General features: G+C 46.5%; 1 protein-coding gene across 1 annotated transcript; it reads right to left on the bottom strand.

Moving 5' to 3' along the window:
- Positions 1-4197: 4197 nt before the first annotated feature.
- Positions 4198-12970, bottom strand: LOC310906697 (serine/threonine-protein kinase SBK2-like; the record flags this gene model as incomplete). The annotated part of the gene is made up of 4 exons (XM_083856148.1): positions 12914-12970; positions 5908-6103; positions 4973-5175; positions 4198-4752 (listed from the first exon to the last, which is right to left on the bottom strand). The coding sequence occupies exons 2-4, from the start codon at positions 6092-6094 to the stop codon at positions 4198-4200; spliced, it is 945 nt and encodes a 314-aa protein (XP_083712274.1). The 5' UTR covers positions 6095-6103; positions 12914-12970.
- Positions 12971-13538: the final 568 nt, after the last annotated feature.

Raw genomic sequence — 13538 nt, 5'->3', positions numbered from 1 at the left:
TACAGTCTCTCTTCAGCATTCAGTATTTAAGTTTGAGATTACTCATCTGAGGCACTGCTTAACCATTATCACGACTTGGGTCATCACTTTCAAATCAGCCTGAATTTTCCCATCTCTGTCTAGCAAACAGCCTTCACTCTCACTTCTTCCTAACTGGGAGAAGAGTTGCAATCAAACTATCTGTTCAGTTAACAGATCCAGGCTCAACCCATCACCCTTCTCCTAGCAGTGCTGGCCTATACTTTCCCTACACCCTGCAGTCTCTGATCAGCACCACATTTCCTAGGCTGCTGCTGAGTGTAACTGTTGAGGAGCCATGTGGACTGTACACTGCAGAAGTGGAAACAGAATCCATAGTGAGGTGCACAAGGGGATCCAGAAATATAGAGCATACATCCCACCAAAAGCCATGGGATCCATGCTCCCAACCTGTGCATGCAGGGTGCTGCAGGCATCAGGGCACCAGGGCCTGGAGTCACACTCCCTAGACCTGCAGCCAGAACTCACACAGTGTGGTGAGCTCAGTAATCACCCAATTTATCCCTTCATTCCATCCCAGAGAGGAGAAAAGTATCACGTTTTTCCCTCCTCTTCAGAGCCACTTGATGCCCCTTTGGGGATGACACCAGACCCATCCCATCCCTCGTGCCTACATTAGCTGAGATGTTGCCCTTTACAGTGCTGGGCACCTGGCCAGCCCTCCTGCAGCCGTAGGCTGAGTGTGCAAAGGGCCACACAGCTCCCTTCCATTCAGCCTCTCCCAGCAGCTGCTCCAGGAGTGATGGGGGCAACCAGATCCTTTTCCAGATTCCCTCTTTGCCAGGCCTGTTTATTCATTGATTTTAAAAATCCAGCTGGAATTACGAACAAGCTACTGAGAAAAGAAGCCAGAGTTGGGGACTTGGCTCAGGGTACATCTTTTTGTCACTGTGCTTGATTCATCGCAGCCCTGTCCCCACCACCATCACATGCATGATGCAGCCACAGTGCTGATTTTGTCACTTCACTATGCATCACACAACTTTATGGCAGCAGAAACCTCTTCTACCAAAGTCTCAAGGCTCTGTGACAAAGGAGACAGAGAAACAATCCTGGTCATTGTCACTTCTTACTGCCATTAGCCTGTTACATTGCCTTTGTCAGGCAGCACTGAATCCTTGATCCACATTGGCATAATTGGCTCCTGCAAAAAACCAGCCTGGGTCCTGATGGCATGACACAGCTTGATCTGTTTCCCCAAAGATGTCAGTGTTTCATCAGTTCAGGTTTACTTTAATTTGGAATAAATCCTAAAATCTTGCTAACCCTTTCTACCCTTTCTTGTCAAGCCAGTTTTGCATTTGGCACACAGCTTTGGTGAGACCATGCTGAGTAATTCCAAAGGAGAGACACTTGGGAGCCCTAAACATCCTCAGCCATAAAACAGAGTGTCTTCAAAATAAAAAATATTGTGGAATCACAGCATGGTTGATACCAGACAGGATGTATGAAGATTGCCTACCCCAATCTCCTTCTCAAAAGAGCTAGAGAAAGTTTACCAGAGCCTTGTCCAATCATCTTTTGAACTTCTCCAAAACCATAGACACAACCAGTGTTACAAAGTTTGGCCACCATCACCATAAAGCTTTTTTTCTTTTGTTTAAATGCCTACCCTCTCACAATTTATACTTGTGCCTGGCAGTATAAAGAGGTATAAGATCCACCCTGCTTCTTTTCTTCTTTAGGCTGAACATTCCCCATTCTTTCAACCTCTGCTCATACGATGGTTTCTCTCAGTAGGCAAGAACCTCACTGCTGGAGTGTTTGGCTTCAACCTGTCATGGTTGCTCTTAGATCATTCTCAAATTAAAAAAGGTCATTAATAGGTGGTATTTTCTCCTCAGTATTCTATACCATGATCAATTCACTATACAGTCTTCCTATTTTATATAGTTTAGCTTGTTAGTTTCTTTAAGGTTTTCTTACAGCCTTAAACCACGGTCCCACCATGGCTGTTTTCTGAGCTGCCTCGTTTTCCAGTTTGCCTGTAATTGTGGCATCATGCCCAGGAGGTATCAAATACTGATCACTCACTCCTACTTCCCACACTCATCTTTAGGCCAGCAGGAATCTTGTTAGCTGTTTTTGCTGAAGATTTGACCATCCCTACTCTCTGCTCCTCTTTAGCCATGCAAGGAGCCCATTTGCCTTTTTTAACAGGACAACAGAATAAGAAGGCATGTAATCTTGTTATCTTTCTCCTGCCTGTAAGAAAATGTATTTTGTTGGAATATACTTAACTTATCAAGTTATCCAGATCTCTTTGACAAGGCTGTTCCTCTTGCTACCACTCTGTTCATGCTCATGTCACCTGTTTTACCTGCTTTACATTTTCCTTAAAATCATTTTCATTTAACAGCTGATCCCTGCAGAAACCAAACAGAATAGAGCATTCCAAGCAGACAAGTGTTTCTTCTGCCTATTGAAAATTCTCAATCCACTTAATCCATATTTCATGGGCTTTGCATAGTGCATTTTCTGAACCAATACAACATACCATAATTCTCTTTTTATCAATATGTCATGCCTTACGAAAACTCTGTACCATAATGCTATGAATTTACTGTATCATACAAGATTTTATTGTAAAATTGAATGTCTCATTCCATAAAGCCACATTCCTGTTCATTAGCAAGCACCTGTAACAAATTTTCCATTATTTTTCAGCAGGTAGTTGCCAGCTACCTGGACTTTAAATCCATTGGTCTTAAGGGTTTTCCACTTTAAATACAAGAACTGTGTTGGCATCTTAACACTCCTCTGCTATTCCTACAGTAATTGAAGAGTAATTAAAGCCAAATCTCAGCAGCCTGGAATTGAGCAGCATTTATTTTGATTTCAAGTAACAAAAGATTCTAAGAGATGGAAGTAAGCAGAAGAAAACTGTATCTTGGACAGTGTGAGCATAATGCTGTTTGGTAAGGTAGGTTGGAGAGTTGGAAGGAAGACTCAAAGCCTAAGTGATGTAGGGAGCAGGAACAGCACAAACTAGTAGTACAGAGGTAATGTTACTGAGAGAGGAGTGAGCAAAAAGTGTTTACCAGGTGATGGGTAGTACTAATAAAGAAGTTAAGTAATGCTAAAATGCCAGTGGGTGAGAAGAAGCTGGGAAAAAAGAGCTAGAGTTTTGGGATGCATAGAAGAAAGAGTGTGTGAGAAGAAAGGGTCTGACGTGAAAAAAAAGCTGGGACACTAGAAAGTATAGTGCTGGGACACTGCATTTTTAGAAGTTATGAAGCCCCTGAGAGTGGAAAACGACCCACGAATGTTTCCAGCAAAAGACCAGGTTAAGTGCAGGAAGGGATTATTATCAACAGCAAAATCCTGGGGACTGAAAACAGGTAGAAAAGTAAAAAGGGTTACTAACCCCTAATTCCCTCTTCACTTCTCCTTTTCAGGATCGAAATGTGCACCTAGGAGGATGTCATTAAGAGAGGTGTGTGTCTAGGGAAGGGTTAAAGAAGTGACAGGAAAGAGGAAAAGGAAGGTCTTCTAGAGGAGTAACCAGGCATCTAAAAGAGCATGAAGGACACTGTCTTAGGATCTGAAGGCAGTACAAGGGAAGAGATGTGTTTGGGCTGGCATGAGATAACCTCAACACCATAACCATTCCCCAGCCATCATCCATGGCCACGTGCTGGGATCTCCCCAGCCCCTCCACCCCACCACTTCCAGGGGCCCTGGAGTGAGCACAGGCAGCATTCAGAGATGGCCCTTGCTTTGGACAGCTTGTCCTGAGAGATCTGCAAGTTCTGACACGCTCCCTGCTTCCCAACAGCAAGTGCATCCCAACAGGCATTTATTAAGAAGGAAAACGAGCCACATACAGACACGCAAAAGTACACATTTTTGCTCTATCTTGAGACACGGCAGATGCTGCAGCCTAAATAGCTCCCTGGGGTTCCTGTGTCTAGGAAACAAGTGGATGCCTCACTGTCAGTCATTTCCCAGAGAACGATGTTTTGAGGCCACAAGGAGGCGGCCCTGGGCAGCACTGAGTCATGGCGTGAGGGCCATGGGCCGGGGCAGGCGCTTTGACTCTGTGGCAGCAGAAGCTGCTCTCTCTTAGGCGTCATGGCCTCTCACGCCCAGGTGCCCACACCCTGAAGCCCCTTGCAGGCTGAGACCCTCCTTCCCTCCTGCCGTGGGGGGCGAGCTCTAGGAGTTGCCGGCCGGCTCCTCGCTGCGCCAGGGGCAGTGGACGTAGCGCAGCACGGCGCTGACTGGGCCGCGCTGGGCCGGGTCCAGGGCCAGCAGGCTCCGCAGCATTCCCGCAGCCTCGGCCGTCAGGCGCTTCCAGTGCCGGGGCACGTCCTTTTCCAGGCCCGTCTCCTGCCACTGCATGAAGTCCTCAAAGAAAGGGTCCTCGGGCAGGCTCTGCTCCCAGGGGAAGTATCCGGTCAGCAGGCAGAAGAGCAGCACCCCGAAGGCCCAGGCGTCCATGCTGGCGTCGATGGGCACGCCCTGGGCATCGGCCGTGCTGCTCAGCTCGGGGGCCGTGTAGGGGATCACCCCGGCCACCAGCTTCAGCTTGGTGCCCTTGGGCCGCGTCAGGCCGAAGTCCGTGAGCTTGACGAGCCGGCAGTCGGGGTCGAAGAGCAGCACGTTCTCGGGCTTGATGTCGCGGTAGACCAGCCCCCGGCTGTGGATGAACTCCAGCGCGCTCACCAGCTGCCTGGCACACTGCTTGGCCGCCGGCTCGGGGATCCCGTCCTGCCAGGAGAGAGACGGGCGGGATGGCACACATGGGCTCTCACCAGAGTGCTCTGCGCTGGGAAAGACCTTGGCATTCCTCGCCTTGCCAGCCCAAGGCTGCTGCAGACCCCAGATGAACCCACAGCCCATTGCCTTCACCTCCCTCCCTCTGACCCAGCCGCCCTCAGAGGGGCCAGACGCCACAGCCCGGGCCCCATGGCCTTGTAGCAACACTCACGCGGGGTTTGATGATAGAGATGAGGTCTTTGTGCAGTGCTGGTTCATACAGGAAACCATAGTATTGGCTGGACTCAATGGCAATTCCAAACATGCTGATGATGGCAGGGTGGGTGGCGAGGGACAGTGCTACACAATACTCGTACAGGAAGGTGTGCAGCTTGGTACTGGCTTTGGGTAGCAGCTTGAGAGCCATAGGAGTCCCTGGGGATGGGAAGAATGGGTTTAACTCCTCTGGAAGGAATTAAACAAGGCACACCAAGGCAAGACAGAGCAGCCACAGATCTAGGCAGTCACAGTGGCAGGTAGGTCTCTAGTCCAAAGTTTGTGTGGGTATACCCTGTGGACACCAGGTCTGGGAACAGGCACTGCCCCTGGTGTGAGTTTTGAGCCCTGGGCATGCACAGGAGCCCTGGGCAGAGCAGGGATATTCAGGATACACAGCCCCATCAGTCTGAGCTGGGACTACTGGGGACAAGCAGTGTCAGGGCACTCATATGGCAAACCCAGGACCTTCATTCACACCCTCTGTCCATGGGCCTGAGGGCACCACTTCAGCTCAGGCTTGGGGCTCCTTGACTGAGCCCTGTGGTGGGACTGCTGTTTCCATCCATATCACATGCCAGCTGGTGTGTATCGTGAACTCTCTTGATCCTCACTTGTGGATTAACTTCCTGGCTTGACCTTGGACCTGTTTTCTCACTGTATTCTTGCCTGATATTCTGGGCTGCCCCCTGGCATCACCTGGTCCCTGGCTGGATGTAATGGGATGGTTCCAGGCTGGGGAGGTCCCCGTCTGCTGGTCCCCCTGGGAATCCTCCCTGCCATGCCTCATGCCTGGCCCTGACATGCCACCAGCCCACTCCATGCCCCATGCCCTGGTGAGTGGAGAGGAGACAAGGCACAGTAGTTCACAGGGCACAGCCAGTTCCTTACCTCTCTGCCTGTGGGTCACCAGCATCACATGGCCATACTTGCCCCTGCCCAGCTCCCGGATAACCTCATAGTGCTCCGCCACCTCGGCGCGCACCAGGCTCTGAGCAGTGATCTCCAGGAGCTCCTCCAGCTTGGTTGGTGCTGCTCTCTCTGGCACTGCTGCAGTCACAGCTGAGCTCTCGGCCATCGCTGAGTGCTGCAGAAACACCAGAGTCAGGAGCATCACAGCACACAGAGAAAGCCAGATCAGACATGCAACACAAACCATGCCATGGCAGGGCATATTCCTGCCACTTGCAGCCTGAGCATTCTTGCTTCAGTGTTAAAGTTGAATTTGCACTTTTATACAGCACATCTCTGGGCAAAGCCCCTAATCATAGAAAAGGTCTCTGTATTGAAGGGAACCTCCTCCACCCTCTAATCCTTTTGCCTAATATTAGACAACAGGCAAAACATTAGCAGAGCCCCAGATTTTCAAGTGTGACCCAGGCACCTCTCCTTGCTCTCCTTAGCCTACTGCAGCAAGAACTCATCTCTCTACTCAGAGAGAGCTGCTCCTTACTGGAGAAAGTCCTTGAGGTAGCAAACAAGACAAACCTGTCCCTTAGGCAGAGGCACAGCTAGCACGTGACAAAAGGCAGAGTGCCCTGAGGAAGCCAAAGGGAGCTCAGTACCTCACATGCCTGATGACATTTCTGACCAAAAGTCATGCATCTGTGCAGCCAAGTAACTTAGGAAGTAACCTGGAACATCAGTGGTATTTTGAACTATAGCCAGCTGCTTCAGACCCATTTCAGATAGAGAAGTGTTTTTCACTTTTCCCAACCAGCTACCAGGCAGGATTTTAAGGTCTCTGTGGCAGTGCTCTCTCTCTGTCTAACTCCTTGTGCTCTATACAAGGCACTTTGGGCCCAGGAGTTCCTCCTGGCCTTGGAGCAAGGTCACAGAACCAGGATGGTCAATGCCAGAAGGTACTTCCAGAGACCACTTATTGAAATGTCCTGCTCAGAGGAGGGTTAACTAGAACAAGTTGTACCCAGCCCAGTTTTAAATATCTGCAAGGATGGAGACTCTACAGCTGCTGTGGATAACCTGTTCCAGTGCTCAATCACCTTTATGGTAAAAAAGATTCTAACTTATGCTTAAACATAAATTCTGTTTCAGGCCCACTGCCTCTTGTTCTGCCACTCAGTATCATCTGATACTGTGATACACCTGGTTGTGTATTTTTGCAGGTGTTCATATGCATCAATCAGATGATACCCTCAAGCCTTCTCTTCTTGCAGCTGATCAAGTCCCAGCTCTGTTAGCCTCTCCTCCTATGAGGGATACTCCCATATCTTAACTGTCTTCACTGTCTGGATTTGTTCCAGTATGTCCATATCTCTCTTCTGCAAAGGAAACCCACTGCTGCTAAATCCAGTCATTCTTCAAAATAAAGAAATTTGGAAAAAAATAATTATTTAAACCAGAGAAATCTACAAGGCTGGATTTCTCCAGGAGCCTGGGACTATTTGTGGGAAAGTTCCCCTTCTTTTCCCTTTCCTCTCTCCTAGATTGCATTTCTAAATCTTTTCCAATTCAGAAGTGACAAGTCATTTGCCCTACTTTTCTGCACAGGCTTTGATTTGGTGTGAGAGTCAACAGCAGTCAAATGTAGTACAGTCCACAGTACTAGCACATGGTCCATAGAGTCCAACAATGAACAAGTGCTTGTATGGGAGGGGATAAATGGAAGGCTGGGGAGAACAAGTATTTTCAAGATTTTGCTTTGAAGTCCTCCTGTTTGCTGCCCAGCCAATGAGGCTTGTGAAATTCCAGACAGCAAGGGCATCTCAGAACCCACAACTGGATCCACCCTGCCAACAATATTTCCAAACTGGCACCTTCCTCATTTAGGTGTTATAGAGAGAAAAATTAAGGTGGAATACTGAGAAAAAACCTATAATGCAATAGCCCTGGGATAGGCATAGACCTCCCTTTGATATTAGATAAGCTAAAGCCACATTAAAAAGTGGAGTGGAACAACAGGAGAGATGTCTGCTTGTCATTTGAAGAGTACTTGAAGAAAATATATCAATATTTGTGAAAAAAAAATCAAAAAATCTTTTCTGCAAGAGAATGTTTCTCCTATATCGAATTGACATACAAGTTCTTGACAGAAAATTGTTCACAATCTTCTTAGATAACTGAAGTTCTCAAACCTGAGTTGGGTAAAAATTCTTTCCTTGTATGCTGGCAACTTGTTACTGATATTTACCCCAAAGGTTGAATCTTCTTGCTGCATCAACTTTACGGGCTATTCATTAGTTATATACTTTTCAAATATCTATTAATTAATATCTTTTATTTGCATTGAATTACTTACATTATTAATCTATTACTAACATTATTAATCTATTTTATATGATTCTTTACTTCTCTCCTATTTACTATGCTAAAACTTGCTTTTGTGAGTGGGAGGATGTGCTTTTCTGTATATTCTTGGTTCTCAGTTCACCTTAGGGAGTCAAAATATTTCAGTCCATAAGCTTTTGCAATTTAAAAAACAAACAAACAAAACCCAAAAAAACCCCACCAACAACCCAAATCCCAAAAATTCTTGTATCCTTCTTCACAATTCAAGTCAACTGCAATATAGGTGGAACAGATCCATATTTCCATGGCCCCCATAGCATGGGAGGGCAAATGGTCCAGGTTCAGAGTAGAGCATTAAAGTGAATGACCCAGCTTGGAAGAATAGATCATCCAGAGGATATGGGTAGAATTTCTCGAGGGCCTGTGATGTTGGGTCTGATCAGGGCTCCTTGTGAAGGGAGCTCCAGCTGCAGCCACTCCAGAACAGTTTGCAGACTTTGGCCCTTGCTGCCCTTGAAGCCAGTAATTACAAAACAAAGTCCATACTTGAGAAAATAGCTCACGTTGTCAGGTCTTTCTTTGAGATGCCACTGTGATTAGCTAGGAAGGTAAGTGAGGATCACTGCTGAGTAGAGTGTGCCTGGGTGCTCTGCACCTACTTCTGATACCTTCTAAAGTGTCATTTCCCCTTTGCAGATTGACAAGCACTGAAGAGGAGGTCACCAGGGCCCTGGCCAGGATGCATTCACCATTTGGCTGTGCTGTATTGAAGGCAGCAGGCAGAGTCCTATTCAAAACTGTTCTTTTCCTCCTCTATCATTTCCATTCTTCATCCCTGCTAGAGGTCTTGTTTCCAGGCTGCTGACTGTGAGAAACTGTAATTCCTCAAAAGAATCTCTAACTATAGCAGCAAAAAGCTCACATCCTTTGCATCATCACAAGATACTTCTGAACCACCTGAGAAGCTCAGGGGGATCTAACCTATGGAGATACAATGTCTGAGTCCAGTAATGTTATCCTGGTTCTTCAACCAAAATTATTAATATATTTAGTGCAGAAAAGCACTTCATCCATGTCAAAAACCAAAGGCAGTGTGATCTCTGTATATGAGAGACAGTGCTATGATGATAGAATCACAGACGTGTTTAATCCAACTCCCGTGCTCAAGCTGCAGCAACTCAAGCAGGTTGTCTAGGAAGGTGTCCAGCCAGGTCTTCAATATCTCTATAGATGGAGATTCCCATCAATGATCACTGCTTGAAAGAGTCTGGCTCCCTTTTCTTCATTCCCTCTCATCAGATATTTATATACACCAATAAGATCCCCTCTGAGCCTTCTCTTTTCCAAGCTGAAGAGTTTCAGCTCTTTCAACCTCTTCTCATATCAAAGATACTCTATTAAAAATGGCCTTGAGCATATGGCATGCGGGGTCCACTTTCTTGTCTGACCTTCTACAGGGCCTTAAAAACCAAATAACAAACAGCATGTGGGGCATCTCTTTCAAAAAGTCATTCAGGTTTGATCCAAAGGCAATTGGTCAATTATAAATGCCAGTGTGAACATTCTTGCTGTTAGGTATTCATATGATAAGCTAATCTGAATTTACCAAATGTGCTGCTGAAGTTTCTCAGACAGAGAAAAGAGGTTTCTAATACCTGTTAAATTTCTTCAGACTTTTGCAGGGTTTATATGCACTGTGGTCAGTACTATGACCCCAGACTATGAGAACATATTTTCCAATTAATTACATTGTGTAAAACTATCAGACTGAAGCTCAGGCTATGCATTTAACTGATGCTTTACTTAGGCTTCACAAAGCATCTGTCACACTGTGCTGCATCAGTTAGCTGGAAAACAGATGTGATGCTGCCACAAAGTGTGGTCACATTTTGACTTGAGAATAAGCATCTCTGTGCTCTCTGATCAAGACACCTCTCAATCTTCTTGTTGGTTCAATGCCTTCAAACAACTTTCTAATTGTCAAACCAAGCTCTCAGATAGTCCAGCCCACTTGTCCAGCTCTCAGATCTGTTTCATGGCTCTTTTTTAAAGCCTCATCGTTTTTCTCCTCACATCCCCCACATTAAAACCCTGACTGTCTTAGAGGAAATGCCTCCTGTCACACACATTCAGCTAGAATTCTCTCCTGCCTCATGCTCTGGCCTCAAGATCTCTTATTGCAGGAATGATGCACAGGCTGTGCTACCTTATACATCCTTTTTGAGTCCAGAGGTTTTTGAAATTACTGGGGGATGTTGGGGAAAAAATTAACTGCCTCTTCATGTTCCTTTATGGGTGCTGCCTACCTAATTTCTACCTGAATATTTTTGCACCATGTTTAGTAAAGCACATTTTGCTCAAATGGACTTAGTGTAACAAGTAATTCAGATCACTTCACTCAGTTGTTATCACACTTCTGCTGGGCTGTGTAAGGACCCCAGCTCCAGGCACTTCCCACCAACCTCTAAATTGTTGGTTTGAAGCAGTTCTCATCCTGGTATTGGTTCATATAACACCTGCCAGAAATGTCCCATTCACTGGTTGTTTCCTGAAAGTTATCTGTACAAATTCATCCTGGCATTGGTCTAAACCAAGTAGCCACACATTTTTAATATTTTTTTAAAAGCCCAGTATATAGTGGAAAATACCATATTTTATTGTTGTTCTCACCCTATATATTTTTTTTCAATCCTAACTCTGTTATAATACTTTTACCTTTGTCAAAGATCTAGAAGAAAACACTGAAATCATGCAGAAAATGTTTGCAAATGGCAAAAAAAGGGTTTGAGTAGACAATGCTCATTAAAACTAGTACATGCACTTACACACATACAAAAGTGTTTCAAATGACCAAAAAAGTCAGTATTTTAGTCTGGCATTGGATGGGTGACAGAAAAAAGAAAAAAAAAAGTCATATTAATCAGACACATCTAGGTTCTTCATGCTGCTTAATGGGCACTGTGTAAATTCAGAAATGTGGATTTGGTATAGCCTCACTATCTTTGCAGGCCTTAAGACATTGGATGATACAGAACTGCACTAGAAATAATCTACAGTGATATAGATACACATCTTAATGTTGCAGATACAAGTCTAAGAGCATAACAGAACAAGTGTTACTGATGTTACAGATTCTACTTTTGTATTCACTCTGCTAAAGAGAATGCCCAAAAATAATCAGCTGCAGGAAACACCAGCAGTGAGAGGCAAACTAATATTTTCCAGATGCTAAATTAAGAAAGTAAGCTTCATTGTAAACAAACAAATAACATTAAAAAAAAAAAAAAAGTCAGAGACAGCTGTTCAGCTTCACGTAGGCTGAGATGATTGTAACAAAAGAAGAGATCTGTTCCAAGGCAATGTGCCTCTTACAGTGAACTCCAGTTTCTGCAGAAGTTCCTACATACAGATGCCATGAGACAGTCTGAAATTTAATCTCCAAAAATCAGCTGAGTTAGAGAAGCTGTATTTCTGAAAGCTGGCCACCTGTTAACAGCTTCTGCACTACAAATGAGAGTATCACACACTAGTGGAATTTGTACTTTTATAATAAATTTATTTTTCTGTTTGCTCTGCTTTGTAGTCTTCTTTATCTACCTTTTTACAGTGTTTCTTGAAATGTTAAAACTATATTGATATGAAGGAAGCCTGAGTAAATTTCCTGAACTCCTCTGGAGGCTGATAGACCAACAGAACCAGTTACTGGATGTTTTCTATCTTTTTAATGATCTCGGTGAGCCCATGGTTTAGGAAGCTACCGCTGGTGTTCCCAGTTTGACAGAAAAAGGACAAGAGAAAGTCATGACAATGGCAAGAGGGCTGAAAATTACAGGGGAATGTCTAGTGGAGCTGTCTTTATAGCTTATCAAACAGATAGTGAAGTTACTCGATCATCTGTATAACACCTTTCTGAGTACTGGAATTTCACTGAAGTGGACTCTCCCAGTTAGGTAAAAGCATTATAATAAAACCAATAGATGAAGCTGAAGTGAGGCCATTTCACCCTCCGTTGTGGTCCAGATTCTGTGATGAAGGATATTTACCCCTAAAACTCTCACCAAACATTATGGAAGAATAATATCCTTCCATCTTTGTAAATTTTGATTCAAGAACGGCATCTCTTTTTTTCCTCTAAGAGGTCCACTCTGGTGCAAACCACGTTTAATACAGCAAGGGATAAAAACGGATTATCACAATGTTTGCTTGTGGCCTTATTGCTGGTAGATTTATGAGCTTCTTTCTAGAACTGAAAGGAGCTAAAGTGCCTGATCTCGCTGCAGAGAATGGCACGGCTGTGGCGGTGGCAGAACCGCGTCCCGCTGCTCTGGGCAGAGACACCCGCAGCCTCCCCGGAGAGCCCCGCAACAGCAGCCTCCTCGGACAGAACCCGCTCACTGGGACCAAGCCACATCACACCTGTCTCCCAACCAACCCACCGAACACAAGTGGACACAAGCGACCTTCCTGGGCAAAGCCACCAAGGAGCTCCCCATCAACCCGCTCCACTTCGCATTGTGCCGGCACACCTCTCGCTCCAGTCTCCAAAACCAGTTTGAGAGGGGTGGGAGCCCTTCTACACGCCTGTCCGCTGTCTTTCATCCTGCCAGCGCTGTAACTCCCCACTCTGGGCCGGCACTAAGCCTCTCACCTTGTCCAGCAGCGCAGGACAGCCGGGCAGCCGCTCCCCTCGCCGCCGCCGCCGGGCTCGGGCTGCGCCAGTGGCCGCAGGGGCTGCCCGCGCTCCGGGGGGAGCGGGACGCCCCGCCCCGTCCCCACGGCCCGGGCTGGGGGCACACTGCCTCCCGCCTGAAGGTCACCGCCGGGAGGGGGGGAAACACAGGGAAAGGGGGTGGAAAGGACTATCCACCTACCTTCTTAATGGAGGGGGGTGTCGGGGTGGGATTGTTTCTGCTCCAGCATTATAAACCCCCGGGGACCCACTGGCAGACCCACCTTGTTCAGCTGTCTGCTCCAGCTTGGGCTCTCATTACAGCTGAAGGAGCAAAGCAGCTCCCTGGGCTGGAACGAGGTCCTTGCTCCAGGGCTGTGCCAAGTAGGAGTCCGTTCCTGATGGCAGGGATCAGAACGACCATAGGCTGCCAGTGCTTGTCCTTGGCTACCAAGGGTGCCCTTGGCCCTTGCCAGTGAGCAGCAGAGACCAGGCACAAGCCGTGGCTGGCTCAAGGACCCCTCTTGGGGCCCAGTGGGTCAGGGTCCTCACACACACTGGTACTGCAGAGCAGGTGAAGCTGAAATTATTAATGATAACTACG

The sequence above is a fragment of the Zosterops lateralis genome (genome assembly GCF_965231275.1).
Source record: "Zosterops lateralis genome assembly, chromosome: 1".
Taxonomy (NCBI): Eukaryota; Metazoa; Chordata; class Aves; order Passeriformes; family Zosteropidae; genus Zosterops; species Zosterops lateralis.
This window is presented reverse-complemented; position numbering and strand designations above follow the sequence as displayed.